The following is a 16134-nucleotide window of genomic DNA, read 5'->3' as shown; positions in this document are numbered from 1 at the left end:
CCCCCTACTGAAAACTCTGAGCATATAACTGGAGTCTTCATTTTTTTTTATCTGTAAAACTGGGGAAAATAATAACTATCTCATAAGATTGTTGTAGTGGCTGAATCAGATAATGCATATATAATAGAGCATAGCAACAGCACAGTAAGAATTCAATAAATGTTGGCTATTGAGCATTAATGTAGTATTAATGTATATAATAGAAGTATATAACAAGAGTTTGTAAGAGCACAAACGAGAGTCATCTAACCCAGTTTCCAAAAGGTTGGAAACCTGAGATGAATCTCAGTTAAGACCTAGGAGGACTTAGCCAGAGAAAAGTGGCTAGGGCTTTCTAGTCATAGAGAACAGTATATGCTAAACTACAACAGAAGATGGAAAAAAAAAAAAAATAGGGAACTCACTTCAAATATTTTGATACAGTCAAAACAGGCAGTGCTCATGAAAGACTGCCAGGATATAAAGGTTGATAAAACATCATAAAGGGACTTCTATGATATACCTAGAAGTTTGGACTATATCATAAATGCAATGGGGAGGTACTGAAGAATATTAAGAACATTAAATTTGTATGTTAGAGAGTTGTACTATTATAGAGGTTGGATTACAGAAAGTGAGCCTAAAGAAAAGATCCGTGTTTAGAAATGAATAATTAAGGAAAATATAGTAAAGGCATGAAACAATGCAGTGACAATGAAGATGGAGAGAAAGAGATTTCAAAGATATTTGGGAGATAATAATGACAGGATTTGGTAACTGATAATATTTGAGGGCTGAGGAAGAGGGAGGAAATTAGAATGACTCCCATGACCTCCAGCTTTTATTAACAAATGTTTATTGACTCACAACTACGTGCCTAGTACTACCTTGGGCATAAAAAGATGATTAAAACTTGGTCCATGACATCAAAGAAACCTGTTATACTAAGAAGAACATAGAGATTAGTAACTGATATTGAAAATCTGAAACATTATAAAATAATTATTTACAAAGTGCTATGGAAATTGAAAGGAGAGATACCCAACTGGCGGAAATACATCAGAGAGATGTATCTCTTCACAGCAATGGAGCTAGGCACAAAATGGCATATCAGGTAATGTAAGAGGATGTGCATAATCAAAGAGCTAAAGAACATGACACAGAGAGGGATTTGTAAAAAGATTACTATGATTACATAGAAGGAAGTGGGTTGTGAATACCTAAAGTCACGGTCCATTCACATTCATAATCCCAATAAATTTTTACTGAACTCTGGTGTATCAGTCTGGGTCCTGGCAGGAAACAGATGGCATATTCAAACAGAGTAACTAAAGAGAGTTTAATAAAGGGACTGTTTTACAAAGGTGTGGGCAGGGTTTAAGGAAACCAACAAGGGACAGTGCAGTATGGGGGCTAGCAACAGTGGGAAGGAATTTCCAGAACCAGAAGAAAAATAGCTATACTAAGAGGGCCACCAGACTGGTATGGAGGAAACTTGGGAACAAATAACCTGACCTCATTCTTCTTCCATCCAATCTGCCAACATCTCACATCAACAGAACCCACCTGGAGGTCAGAGAACAAGGGAGCCTGCTGGTGCAATCCACAGAGGTCAGTCTCCTATAGTACAAAGCAAAGTGGGAAAAAAATATGGAGTAGATCTGGAGCAGTGAATGGAAAAATACGTAAAATGCAGTGGTAAAGTTCAACAACATTCAACTATATCTCCCTCTGGTCTTATAAAATTCACCTCCCAGTTTTGTAAATCTTCCTAACCTTAAGAGTTTGGAGATGGAGTTTAACCATTAGCCTTCAACCTGCAAAACTTTTAACATGAAGCTTCAATTTGTTCTAAAATGGATCCTTAGCGTTGTGAATTTTTCTTTCTCATCATTAAGTCTATATGCTATGTTGGCTTCCAGAGCAAGTATCTCTGTTAAGATACAGTGTAAGTACTTTCCCGAAACTTCAACGACAAATCCTCAGTTGGGACACAGCCCAATTGTCACCAGACAGGTGGAAAAGACACTTCCTGATAAATTCTGTATTCAAGAATCAATGACTGAGTTAAGACTTAGGTTAGGTTAGACCAGACAATCGTTGAAGAGAGATCAGCCTGTGATGGTAAAATTCAGTACCATGGAAGTACTTCTGGATTCGACCAGTGCAGATGTGAACTTTAAAGCTTTTCCAAAATTAAATAAATAACAGGCAGTAATCATAAGAGAATTTGTATTAGATTAGGTGATATTAGCCACAGTAAAAGATATGCCTCCAAAATCACAATGACTTAACACAGAAGTATATCTCTTATTCACGTAAAATCTAATGCAGGGTTGGGGGGCAGAGGGGGAGGATAATCATCAGCCAGAGCTCTATTACATGCACCCACCTAGACACAAGAGGAGCCGGAAAAGGTAGTCCAGGGCTAGACAGCTACTGCATAGCAACAACTCTATGAAAGAGGAATATAAATCTTTGATGAACACCTAGCTACCTCCACCACAAAGTTCATTTTCGACAAAAAAAAATATTGTGCCAATAAAAGCATTAATTAATTATTTCAGCTTTCAGTCAAAAGGAATTATGTGTGATGTGATATGTGATTAAACAGGTTTTTCATGTATGTGCCTGAGAAGCAAACCATTACAACAATTGTAATAGACACCTTATACGCCAACAAAACAAGATGGATGTGAGCATCATCTCCATCTGTCAACTGAACAATACCAAAGCATCAAATACCAATAAACACCATTGTGGTTATTCTGCTATCTAGCTATAGTATTTAGTGTATACTTTTTTCCCAGTTTTAGCATCCCAGAAGCCTAGTTGCAGGATGTTGTATGGAAAATATAAATTAGAGCTTTTTGACATGTATATATAATATAGATATAATACATGTTTATAATATATAAACTATATAAAAGTTGTTCATTCTTAGCTTAATTTATACTATGTAGTTGCTCACCAGTTTTTTGGTAACAATTATAGAGAGAGAGTAGGTGAAACAATATTATATCACTCCTGGGTCTAAACCTGTTCTCAACTTTTCCCTTTCTATAATCCTAGCTCTAATCCTATTTCTAGAACTTCCCATCACAAAATCCAACAAAACTTATAAATTCTGCAATAATTCAGTAAGCTCATATAAAGAGGAAAAGAATCGTCATCAACTGCAACATGTCATCTCCACAGCTAATCTCCTCTCTATATTTTCCTAAAATACACCCGCATTTCCAAAATTTCCTCAGAAGTGGTATAGGAAGATATACAAAAAAAGGAAGTTTGCCCGAATTAAATCTAACATATACAACAAAGACTGCATAATAGTTTTAAACACCCAAAGGATTAAACAAAACCAGTTGGTGAGAAATTCACTGAGACTAAATTGTCAATGGGAGCAAGGAATGTTCAATAAAAGGAAGACAGACCTGGAAAAGATTACACGGCGTTAGTATATCCAGCAGGAAAAAGTATTATAAGCAAAGATATTTATTAGGGTTCCTTCCTATTAGGAATGGATTCAAATAGTCCTGACCTTGTTCTCCCCTTTTTCTTTGCCTTCTTTCCTTTCTCCCTTTTTTATTACTGCTCTATTATTTCCCATCCTACCCCCACTACATTCCAAGTTGTAGTCATTTCTAGTACTCATATTCATGTTATAAGCTCTTTAAAATAACTAAAACAATAAAAGAAGCCACTTCCCCACCACCCTCTCAAGAGAACACTGGTCCTGAAACTAGATGAGTTCAGAGAGCTGACAGTCAGTGACATAAGCAGACAAAGACAAATAGGTATTATGTATACAGCAGTCAGTTGAGCAAGTCAGGCATCGTAAGAGCTTACTTCACCCTTTACACACAAGTTGTCAAATCGTGGCCATTTGGCTCCTAAATTTTTCAAAATCTGTCCTGCCTCTCCACTTCGACCATGACTGCCTTATTTCATATCTTCATCATTTATCACCCAAATTACTGTAAGAGTCTCCCAACTACTGCCCTTGTCTCTAGCATTACGTATTCTCATCAACCCATTGTACTTGTAAAACTGGTAGGGGGAGGTAGTTTGACAACAAAAGTCTGATTATATTGCGCCAGTGCTTAAAATCCTTCCTGGACTCCCTACTGCCTTCAGGATTAAATCCAAATCCAAAGAATAGCATGTAAAATCTTTTCAACTCTGAACCTTGCCATCTCTCCAGTCTCTTCTACTAACACACCTCCATTTAAACCCTGTGCTCCAGACCTTCTGAACCACTTCAAGTGAGTTTCTCCACCATTCCCTGCCTCTCTTTTACAAATGAAAGGTAAAGTTTTGGGGGAGAGAGATGTGGGAGTTTTAGTATTTTTGTTCGCAACATCTTCCTCTGCCCAGCTAACATCTACTCATCCTTTGAGACTCAGCCTAGATACTATCTCCCCAAGACTGGATCAGGCACTCCTCTTGTATGAATATAGCCACGATATACTGTGCTCAGTGGTCTACTAGCACTTATTATGCAATAGTTTAATTGTGGTTTATCATGGTTCTTACAGTGAGTTCCTCAAGGATTAGCTGATAATGGTTAAAAGTGTTTTTAACACCCAGAGATGTCTGCATTTCCTTACATGACTAGAGAATACAAAAGTATTGATATCTCTAGTCTCTACTATCTTTAATATCTAGGAGTGAAATTTCTAGAAATTTTAAAAGAATAAAGTGTCTGACACCCTCAAACAATACCAAAGAGACAACAAACTACTCACTGGATTATCTAACATATTTTCTGCTATGGTTATAATGTGCTAAAAACAACTTTACAGTGTTTTTTCACGGCACTTTACATCTTTATGTGTTCATATGATTATGCTTGGCCTTGGATTGCCCGCTCCTGGAGGAAATGAATTATTTCTAACCAACACATTCTGTATGTTCCTTACCATTCAGCTCTGTTAAACATACTGGAAATTTGCAAATGCTTTAAAAGTAAAGTAATCATTTTTAAAGTAAAATATTCCTTAATTTGCAATATTCCTTAAATGGAAAATGATGTATCACAATATTCTTCTGGTTTCTAGTCAGAACAGATATGCTCTTAGTCCAAAAGAAAGATGAGCTGCAATCATACAAAAATACCATAAGTTTGCTTCCAGTAAAATAAGCAAAACTGGACGTATGTTTAAAACTTAACGTTTCATTTCAAAAACAAGGGTACTACTACCTAAGCAAACCTTTTTCTTTCAGATTACTGAATTTTACCTTGAAAGGAAGCACTATCTAAATGAACATTTAATTTCTAAATGAACATTTAATTTCTAAGTGAACATTTAATTCCCAATGTTTCATTCATTCCCCCAACTAATTTTTTTTTTTTTTTTTGCGGTACGCGGGCCTCTCACCGTTGTGGCCTCTCCCGTTGCGGAGCACAGGCTCCAGACGCGCAGGCTCAGTAGCCATGGCTCACGGGCCCAGCTGCTCCGCGGCATATGGGATCTTCCCGGACCGGGGCACGAACCCGTGTCCCCTGCATCAGTAGGAGGACTCTCAACCACTGCGCCACCAGGGAAGCCCCCCAACTAATATTTTTGAGTGCTACAATGTGTAAGGCAGTGTGTTAGATTAGAAGCTGAGGCTGAAATGATAAACGAGACAGACATGGTGCCCGTTCTCTGGGAGTTTATAATCCAGCAGGGTACACAGATTATAAACAAAGATTCCAATGTAAATTTTGATAAGAATAATTGGGGAAATATTAAAGATGTGATGAAGGATAAAAGAAGGCGCTTTCCTGCCCATGCTTTCTAAGCATGGGCAGGAAAGTGCTCAGATAAGGAGACAAATTTGAAGCTAAGTCCAGAAGGATGAGAAAGAGGAAGGCATACAAAAATTGTGTGTATTTAAGGGGCAAAGGAAAGGAGATGAGCATTCTAAACTCTAAAAACCATGCTTCAGAATTAGATTAACCTGATAAGATTCTGAGTCCTCATATATAATATGAATAAGACAAATAAGTAAATGCATATTTTTGATTTACTAATAGAGTGAAAAATTGATCCAGGCAAATCTAAGAAACACCACAATGTAATGTCCACAAATTAGTTCCCTCACATTCACCTAGGACAATCAGTATCTTGGCAATAACCAATAACATGGTGCCAGTATTATTTTCACTGCTACACCTTAGTTAGCAGACTCCTTATTAATGGTTTTTGCTGAGGAAACTGCTTCCAATTCATCACCTTCCCTCTCCTCATTCTTAGCCTTCTAGACAAATAATGAAGTCACCTAAAAGTCCTCCAGGCATATTTTGACTTCCCAGTAGACAAGGAAAAGAATCTCTCAAAAAAAGGGGAGGGGGGACAAATTTCACCCAGGAATGCTATAATATTAAGGCTTAGAGACTCCTGTCTATAATCAGTTAATAACAACTATTTATTTCACACCTATTTGTGCCAGGACACTTAACTAGTCTATATTGATTACAACAATCCTTCAAGGTAGATGTTATTACTCAGATAATACAGATGAGGAAACACAGGCTCAGAGAGTTTAATAATGTAAGCAAGAACTTACAGTTATTAATTAGTAAAATAAAGTTTCAAGTCGAAATCCATCTAGCCCAGCACACTTGCCTCCACTACCTCTCTCTTCATCACACTGTACAATCAATTTTTTATCAATATGTATTGCCAACAAGATATTATTTAATTGTCCTAGTTACTTTAAAATATAGAATATACATAAAGAATTTACTAGGTACTCTCTCATAAAATGCCAATCAATTTTTTAGAATGCATTTTGAATCCTTAAAATCTATAGAGTTTCAAGTTTTGGCAATGAGCATGGTTATTTACAAGTACAATAACGATTTTTATTTAAGCCTTCATGATTGTTACATCATTTATCTGACTCTTAAAATTTCATTAGGCTATAAGAAAAAATATGGTAGTATTTTAAATATTAGAATGAGGAAGATCATTCTAAGCATATCACAAAACCCAAAAGCCATAAAATAAGAAGTAATAAATTTAAATACATTATTAAAAACCCTGACTAGTAAAAAGGTATAAACAAGGTCATAAAACAGGTGACAATAAAGAGATTCAACAAATCATTAAAAATGACAAACAGAAAAAGAAATACAAATGGTTCTCAACCTCCCTGATAGTAAGAAAACTGCAATTAAATCTAGAATGGCATATTTTTCACCAAAACATTGGCAAGGACTATCACATACTGAGTGAACAAGGATGTGTGAAAATCTCCCTATTATATGTCACTTATGCATACTTCCTTTGTGAAATTTAATATTTATTATTTTTAATATTTATTAAAATTTAAAATTTTTATTTTATATAAGTTATAAAAAATATAAAAGTTATATTTTATGACCTTTTGACTAAACAATCCCATTTCTAGGAATTTATTCCAGAGACATATTCACACATGTGGGAAATGACATATGTACAAAGATATTTATCACAGCGTTATTTCTAATGGCAAAATAATTAGAAACAACTTAAATACCTAAGAATATGAAACTAGTTAAAGAAGTTACAGAACATTCATAAAATGGGATATTACACAGCCATTAAAATGAATTAGGCACATATATTCACAGGTATGGAATTGATCTCCTAAGAAGTAAACTGCAGGACACATTGTGTTTCTTTATGTTTACAAATATAAACCCATACGTGTGTGCACACACATACCTACATATACAGACACACAGTATTTGATATACACACATATCTACTCTCATGCATAGAATATTTCTGAAAGAGTATACAATACGCTGACAACAGCAGTTGCCTCTGGCTAGGGGAAATAGGTAGCTAAGAAATTTTATACATTATGTTATGTGTTACCTATTAAATAAAGGAGTTTATAAATTGACTTTGGAAAGTACTTTTAAAATTGAATTATTAAAAAGAAATTAGAACTGCTTACCTATGTTTTAAATATAAGCTAAATTATTACCTTGATCTATCATGGAAATTTTTACTTATCATCTTCTTTTATTGGGGGAGCAAATTATCCCTTTGACATTAACAGAAAATCTAAACTGAGAATGAGAAGATAATTTACACGTCAAGAAGCACATAATTTCTAATCTGTTGCAAAAACACCTCATCTGAAAGACTATTATATGCAGATAGTAGAAACTCAATAAGTATTTACTGAATGAATACTTTTCTGTTGATTTCAGTAGGTTTGCTTTCCTCATACATTTTTTTCACAATATCACACCAAAAACAAACAACAAAAACTCCCTGAAAAATATAAACTTTTAATAAATTATGTACTTTTGTCCCAAAAATTTCATTTTCCCAACAAGTTTGGTAAACTACTTGTTAATGAACATTACTACAATTTAAATCAACATTGCTTACTAGGTACCTACCACGTGCAGGTGTTAAGGATGCTGCAAAATACAAACTCCGAAGAAAAGAAGGGTAAGTTTTTATTCTTGCCCTCAAGAAGTTTAGTCTTGAAAGACAAGGTTTAAAAACTTTAATCAATAAAAGGACATTACAGATTTTACTGATAGATTGCGTTATCCAAACTAAAACTGTTAAAGGAATTTACATAAGGATAAAAAAAGTAATTATTGATCTACTGAAATATAAAAATGCTTCCAAAGGCCTAATATCTCACTCACACGTAAAATGGTATTATTTGATGGTGACCAAAGACTTCCAGAGTATGTGGATATTCAGCTAGACTTTGAAGAAATTGCTAATGATTAAATAAATATAAATAGTTTTTAATTATTCAGGCTCCTTAGAAGAGAGATTACTGTAGTGGTCTCAATCAGTTTTGATCGCTCACCTCTCTCACTAAAAATATCTCAGGCATGAACTTCTTAAAATATGTATATTTATTTATAAATTATATGCATCTTCACACTGTCAATCTATATATTAAGTATTAGTAAAGCTTAATTTCTTTTTCAAATAGAAATGTAAATATGTTTTATTATTTTCTTCCTGTAATCCAATACATCATCTTATGATGCCCTTGGGTAGGCACACTCCACTTTGTATGAATACTTAACATGAATATTGAAACTCACAGATCATGCAAAAATATTTCCATGCAACAGTGTCAATTTTTCACACAGCAAACTTATTTTTTAACATAGTTGTTAAAAGGCAGCAGACATGAATTTGAATTTCAGTTTATTTCTCTCTGCCCATGACCTTCTCTCAGAATAAATGTTAACATGCAATTAAATGGACATCACTAAAGAGAAACAAAGTGTAGTCATGACCAGATAAATGGCCCCTAAAACTTAATGGGAAATAGTAATCATTGAAGAATATTAGTATTATTTTTTTCTTATAAATAGCATTTGAACTTAATAAACAACATTGAAAATATATTACTTAGTAAATTGTCAAATTCTTCAAAACAATGTCTTTCACTATTATCATTCTATTATAAAGTCTATCTATTCTTTTCCTCATTTTCTTTGCCTACTCTTAGCTTATTACAAAAGCCAAAAGTATTTTTAAAGAACATTAAAAATTAAAGTTTCAAATATATTATGCTTTAACTTCCAAATAGCTTCTTGTTAAAATGAATACAGAAACAATTCCGAAACCATGTAGATCATTTTGAGGTATGACTCCTTCCAAGTCTCAGTTAGGTAAAAATGCAAATAGATATTTTAAATAAATATGAACAGATTTTTCATCAATGAAATTTCATATACTGTATAACTATATGTGTAGAGAATGCTTGTTTCTACCTAAACTATGCAAATATGAATGCACAAACTTTATATGATTTGCACAGTATGTAGGTTTACATAGAAATGTAATATATTCACATGTACCTACCTGGAAAACCCTTTCACACTATATAACATATAGTTCATTTTGAGTAATTCTTAATTCAGTACTCAAAACTTCATTTAAATTTCTATATATTAGAACAATAAATAGATTTGGAACTATACTGAACTAGCCAGTAAGTACCATGATTTAGCATACCATAAAAAAATAAAAACACATTCTACATCTAAATATGTGAGTCAAAGAAATAAAACCACATTTAATTTGAGCATCATTTTGAAAATACTTATTTTGTAGCAATTATAGTGAAAAATACAGATTCATATATCTAAATATCAAATCTAAGTCATCAAAAAGCTTGTCATTGTTAGTATATATAGTAAAGTTGAGCAAAATTAGAAGTATGCTCAAAAAACTTTTCAAAATAATGTTTAATTCATTATTAGTTGAAATAAGCTACTGAAATTTCTTAACCTTTTTCATTTCTCGAGGCTACTAATAAATCACACTCCCAAACAAGTATTCAAACCCAGAAATCAGTTTCGAAGAAGCAATTCTTCTTTATTTCAGTTAATATGTTAGGAGCACATTTGCTCTCTTAGTGCTTCAATATTTTTGAGAACTAGTATTTTTCTTGGACATGTAAATATATTTGATACATTTGTTATTATATTATTTAAAGGAATATTTTTCATTAAAATATGCAAATATGTATGTATAGACAGAATTGTTTCTTTGTAAGTGCTAAAGAATACTGAATGCAACAACCTGTTTTTAAAAGTTAATGATCAGAGGTCAGTGTGTTAGTTCCCTCCTAGAGGAACTCTTACACTTTCAACTATGTGTTTCTGTGGAGAATATGGGAAAAGTATATTTGATAACACAGAAAATAACTGTCGCACCTTCGGCATATAAACTGTACAAATTAATATCTTAATGAATAATGCATTTCAAGCAAAAATGAAAGAGTTGAGTTGGAAAAATATCAGAAGGGTTACACATCTTCTGCGCACTCTCTTTCACGTAGTAACTGAGAAATCAAATAACCGTAAAACATTTAAAAGCAAACGTGCAGAAACAAATCTCTTTGCCAGACTGACAAGAAAAGGAGTCTCAAAGCTACAGATATCTGTCCGGACAGTTCCCTGGTGCTGAAGTTACACAGCCGCTAAACTGCGCGGGTGACTGGGTGCTGCTTTTACCGTCCCACCCTCGGCAAGACCCCGGCTGCCTAGCCTATCAGCACAAATAGTAGAACTTCACAAGGTAGGAAGCATCCCAAAGCGCAGTAATGGGAGGAACTAGGGTCTCTTCAGAGTCCCTTCAGGATTAAACAGATTTACTAGTTGCAAACAGGAAGAGCAGCAGAGTGCAGGGTGTTAGAACCCGCCGAGGGGGAGGGGGTGGAAGATGGCGGCGGCCGCACACCCACCCGAAACGCGACAGAGCTTAGGCCCCTCGCCCGCACGGCCTCCCTCCTGCCCGCTACGACAGTGGGCAGCTCTGCTCTCCGAGCCGCCCTGCGGAGGCGGCGACGAGACGGCCCCGGCGGCGCCCTCATCCCCGGCCGGCGCGCCTTTGCCGGGGTCCCGGCCGGGGAGCACCTGTGCACGGCCATATTGGATTCCTTGCCCCAGTCACTGCCTCCGCGCGGGGGCGGCGGGAAGGGAGAAGGGACGCGCGGAGCCTGGGTTCAGCCCCAACCCCTCCGGGGCCACGGAGCCGAATTGGCCCGCGGGGAAAGCCAGCAGGACGCCCGGGAAAATTACAACGCCCAAAGGCTCGCGACCCTCACCTCAGCCGGCCTCGGCGCCCTCCTTCCCCGACACACACCCCCGCGCTCTGACACCCAGAAAGCAGCCCCGGCGGCCGCCACCAGCCGCAACCCTCATGGCCCGGGCGCCGCCGGCGAGAGGGAGGGCGGCGACCCGGGGCGCGCAGGCGGCCGCAGGGCAGCGACCGAGGGGGCGGAGGGCAGGGAGGGAGGCGGGAAGATGGAGCCAGGTCCTTACTTGAGCACCGACTGCTCCTTCTCCTCTTCTTTCTTCTGCCTATCCATGACCGCCAGGATGATTTTCCTCTCCTCCTCCGTGAGGTGGCTGAGGTCGGGCATCTCGGGCTGCAGAGGCGGCTGAGAGGCCGCCGGGGTGGGAGCCGGGCGGCCCCGCGGCCCGACAGGAGCCGACATATTTGGTGGAGTCTAACCACCCTAGGGAAGAAGGGAGGCAACTCCACTGGAGGCGGCGGCGGCGGCGGCACCGGCGCGGGCGGCTGGGGCAGCCTCCGGCGCTGGGACAAATACATACAAATCAATGGCCTTCAATCCTAGGCGACAGCCCCCCTCCTCCAAGATAGAAAGAGCGGGGGAGGGGAGGGCGAGCGCGGGGGAAGGGAGAGCTGATGAGTGCGCTCCGAGAAATGTTTCTTCTTCACGGGGGCGAAGGGCTGGCAAGTGAGCGGTTTGAGGGAGCGAGGAGCGGGAGGCCGGGCCGGGACGCGGAGTGAGCGGAGCGGCAGGGGAGGGTGGTGGAGTAAGGTGGCGGGGACGACTAAGGGTGGGGTGACTGGAGGGAGCGGGCAGGAGGGCGGCGCGCCGGCCGGGGCGCGAGTGTGTACGGCCGCGGCGGGGGCGGGGGGTGCGCGCACCGCTCGAGAGGAGAAAGAGGAGGCTGCGCGACCCAGCCCCCCGGGGGAGTCCGGGGAACTCGCTCCGAGCGCCCAGAGGCAGCGTCCCGCGAGCCGGAGGGGCGCAAGAGCTGGGAGGGAGGAAGCAGGGTCTAATTTCCCAGAGAAGCAGCTGAGCCGTACAGCCGGCTGACGCGTCACAGGGCTCCCGGCGCCGCGGAGGGAGGACCCCCCTCTAGCCACGACGAGGAGAGGGCCGCGGGGCAGGGGATGGCCGCCAGAGACCCCTCCGGGCTAGAGCGGGTAAGCGAAAGCGGAGAAGAGATGACAAGGGCTAGCGGCGGAGAGTCCCGGGGCCAGGGCTACGCGGCTGCCAACGCCCGCATCGAAGCGAGCTCCGACGCGCAGCAGGGTCGGGCGCCGGTCTTTCCTCATCACGCGCCCGCCCAGGGTCCCTCAGCCGCCGCCGCCGCCGCCCTAGGGTCCGTAGAGTGGGTGCGGTGGGCCCGCTCTCTACGCCGCTGCTGCCGCCGCCTCCGCCGCTCGATGCCGCCGCCGCACCTCCTCCGCCCCTCCGCCTCCCGGGCTCCTCCCGCGGGCCGCGTCACCTCCCGGCCGCTGAGGCCCGGGCACCGCGGACGCCCAGCGGGCGGCGGCCACCCCTCCCGAACGCGATCTGTGGACTGGGGCCGGGCGGGGAGATGTTGTGAGGCTAAGAGTGTGAGCCGGGCGGAGGCGGGGAGCGGGAGTTTCAAGGGCGGGGGTGTGGCGAATGTGAGCGTGCGAGCCTGCGTCGGGAGAGAGGAAAGAGGGAGAGCCGAGGTGGTTGGGGCGCCCTGTGGGTCAGCTGGAGAGGCAGAAGACTAGGAGTGTGGGCACTGGCGGCGGGGCGTGTCGCGTCCGGAGAGAGGGTGTGATCGGGAGTGAGGGCTCCCAGGGTTTTGGAACGGGAGGGCGGGGGGTGGGCATGGTGTCTGGCTGCAGGTGAAAGAGTGTGAGCGCGTGGAGGGACTCTCGAGATGTCGTGGGAGGGGTCCTGGAAGGAGGGAGAGTGTAAGCGTGGCGTGGGGTCCCCATGGCAAAGAATGCTCGGAGAGCTACTGAGCCGAGGGCGTAGGAGAGCCTGGAGAAGCGGGGAGGTGAGATTGGGGAAGATAGGGTTTGTCTGGGACAGGTGTGAGGATGAGGACGAGACAAGAGGCTGCGAGTGGGAGCGCGAAAGGATTAAGGATCAACCGGAGGGTGAGGATGAGCCGCTGCTGGGCCAAGGGCTTCGGTTCTATTTGGTCCTATTTGGAGGGCCTAGTCTAGAGAAAACTGGCAGGGAAGCCAGGGTATGGGGTTAGTGTCAGAGTCCGGTTTTCCGAGCACAGGGACGGGTAAGATGAAAGAGGTTGAGAGTGGACAGAAAACCCGCTCCTGGAGGATGGCCGTGGCTGCCGCTGCCTTCCGTTATTGGTGGGGCTGGGCCCGGCCCACAACCCTCTGGGTGCGGGCGGGACAGGGAGCTGGTGGAGAGGGGTGGGGTTGAGGCCTGGGGGCGGGTTGCCAGGGATCAGCCCTTCTGCCTGCTCTCGGCAAGCACTGTGCATGACTGAGTTGGGGTGTGTGTGCGCGCGTGCGCAGGTGTGTGTCTACGTATATGTACACACCCCTACCCCACGTTCCACGCTAGCTCTGTTTAGTACCGGACCAGATTATGCTCTGATGAGTTGTGTTAAGCCCTTTGGGGTTTGTATTATATGTATCTTCTTGGTGTGTAGCAAACTCTCTCCTCCCTCTGTTCCCCACGTACCACCTGACTAGCTCCCAACTTAAGAGAGCTGGGGATAGACACAGCAGCCCTATAAGTCTCTTGTGATTTATAAACATTAATGTTTTATGTTTCTTTTCTCCCACCCCTTGTAATTGGGAAGAAGGAAAAGTTTACTTAAGTGCTTTTATGTATGTATGTATGTATGTATGTATATTACCTACTTCAAATCAAACTCTCACACTCTAAATAATTCCGTTTCCATCTCTTTGGAGCTAGTTTGATGAGATCATATGAATCTCAATTTACGTAATTTTGTTGTAGAGTTAGAGAATTTTTATATATCTCTAATCCAACCTCATTATCCTATGGGAAATAGAAGACCAAGATCAGCCAGCTAGTAAATGGCAGCACTGCAACTAGAACCTAGATACTTTTACTCCTGTTTGAAATCGTAGTGGTTTTAAACGCTGGCTGCACATTAAAATTACCTGGGTCACTTTTTTCAAATATCACCTGAGTGTAACCCTAGAGCAAATGAATCAGGCTCTGGGGTTAGGACCCTGGTCATGGGTATATTTTGAAAATTCCCCAAGTGACTGATATATAGTAAAGGTTGGGAATTACACTATGTGCATTACAATAAAAGATAATGGAGGAGAAACTGGAAAGTGGAAAACAAAGAGAACACGTCTAGAGAGACTGATTTTTCTTTTTACCTAAAATTTAAATGTTTTTAAATAACATCCACACTTTCCTTTCCACTCATATGCAATGACAGGTACCAGTAAATACATGTAGCTGTGACCTTTGCCTTCGAAACCCTCACTGCCACTGAAATACACTAAAAGCTCCTTTAAAAGAAAGGAGAACAGAACTAAAAACAAAAAGGATGGGTGGAACACTCTACCTTACTCAACTGTTTCTGAGCCAGGTTTGAAGTAACACCACCTCCACTCCCCAGCCAGCTATCAACCCAAGCAGAAACAGACTACCCTGAGGCTAAAATAGCATACTTATTTTGAGTACATAAAATGTGAGCCTAAAACAGGTTGTCCAAATTGGACGATTTTGTCTTCCTTTACAGTAGGGTCACACCCTGGGCCAGGGACTGTTTTCTACCAGACACAAAGCGCGCTGGGTGCCTGCAGCTGTCTCTCAGAACCCACACTGCCTCTTACCTGCCTGGAGACAGTGCTAGCATATAAAACTCAGTGTGCATGAGCTGGTATCACTGGGACACCTGACTTCTTACAGGATTTAATAAAGCAGAAGTGTGTTTCCTTTTTACATTTCTTTACTACAAACAACTACATGTGTTTTTCCTATTAAAGGGAATCCTTAGGGCTTCCCTGGTGGCACAGTGGTTGGGAGTCTGCCTGCCAATGCCGGGGGCTTGGGTTCGAGCCCTGGTCTGGGAGGATCCCACATGCCGTGGAGCAACTAGGCCCGTGAGCCACAACTACTGAGCCTGCGCGTCTGGAGCTTGTGCTCGGCAACAAGAGAGGCCCCGACAGTGAGAGGCCCGCGCACCGCGATGAAGAGTGGCCCCCACTTGCCACAACTAGAGAAAGCCCACGTACAGAAACAAAGACCCAACACAGCCAAAAATAATTAATTAATTAATTAATTTTTTAAAAAAGGGAATCCTTAGCAGTGGAAGCATCTTAAAATCATCTTCCATCCTGACTCATACACCTTTTCAAAATAAAAATTTGTCACAGTATTTATATAACATATAGATAGAATCCTATAGAATTTCAAATGGGCTACTTTTCAAAGTAGTAGGCCCAATTTAAAGTAAGATTGCTCTGCTGAGAACTGAAATACCTTCCAAAGATCTCTCGATTTTACTACAATATGGATCTTAGAAGTGTTTTGTTTTCTCTGTTCCAGTTTAGTATTTTACCTAAAATGTTTTATCACATCTCATTATACCTTGTATGGCATTATGTTTTACTTGGGCATGTCCCTCAAATATATGAACACATT

At 41.2% G+C, this 16134-nt stretch overlaps 1 protein-coding gene across 1 annotated transcript in view; it reads right to left on the bottom strand.

The window, feature by feature from the left end:
• Nucleotides 1–16134, bottom strand: part of RIMS2 (regulating synaptic membrane exocytosis 2) — a 635932-nt gene that overhangs the window by 566045 nt on the left and 53753 nt on the right. Inside the window, exon 8 of the mRNA XM_049700520.1 lies at nt 11777–11973. Within this exon, the coding sequence (XP_049556477.1) occupies nt 11777–11952 (176 nt within the window). The 5' untranslated portion in view covers nt 11953–11973. The remainder of the gene's footprint in view (nt 1–11776; nt 11974–16134) is intronic.

Source organism: Orcinus orca, chromosome 17 (assembly GCF_937001465.1).
Source record: "Orcinus orca chromosome 17, mOrcOrc1.1, whole genome shotgun sequence".
NCBI classification, from domain to species: Eukaryota; Metazoa; Chordata; class Mammalia; order Artiodactyla; family Delphinidae; genus Orcinus; species Orcinus orca.
This window is presented reverse-complemented; position numbering and strand designations above follow the sequence as displayed.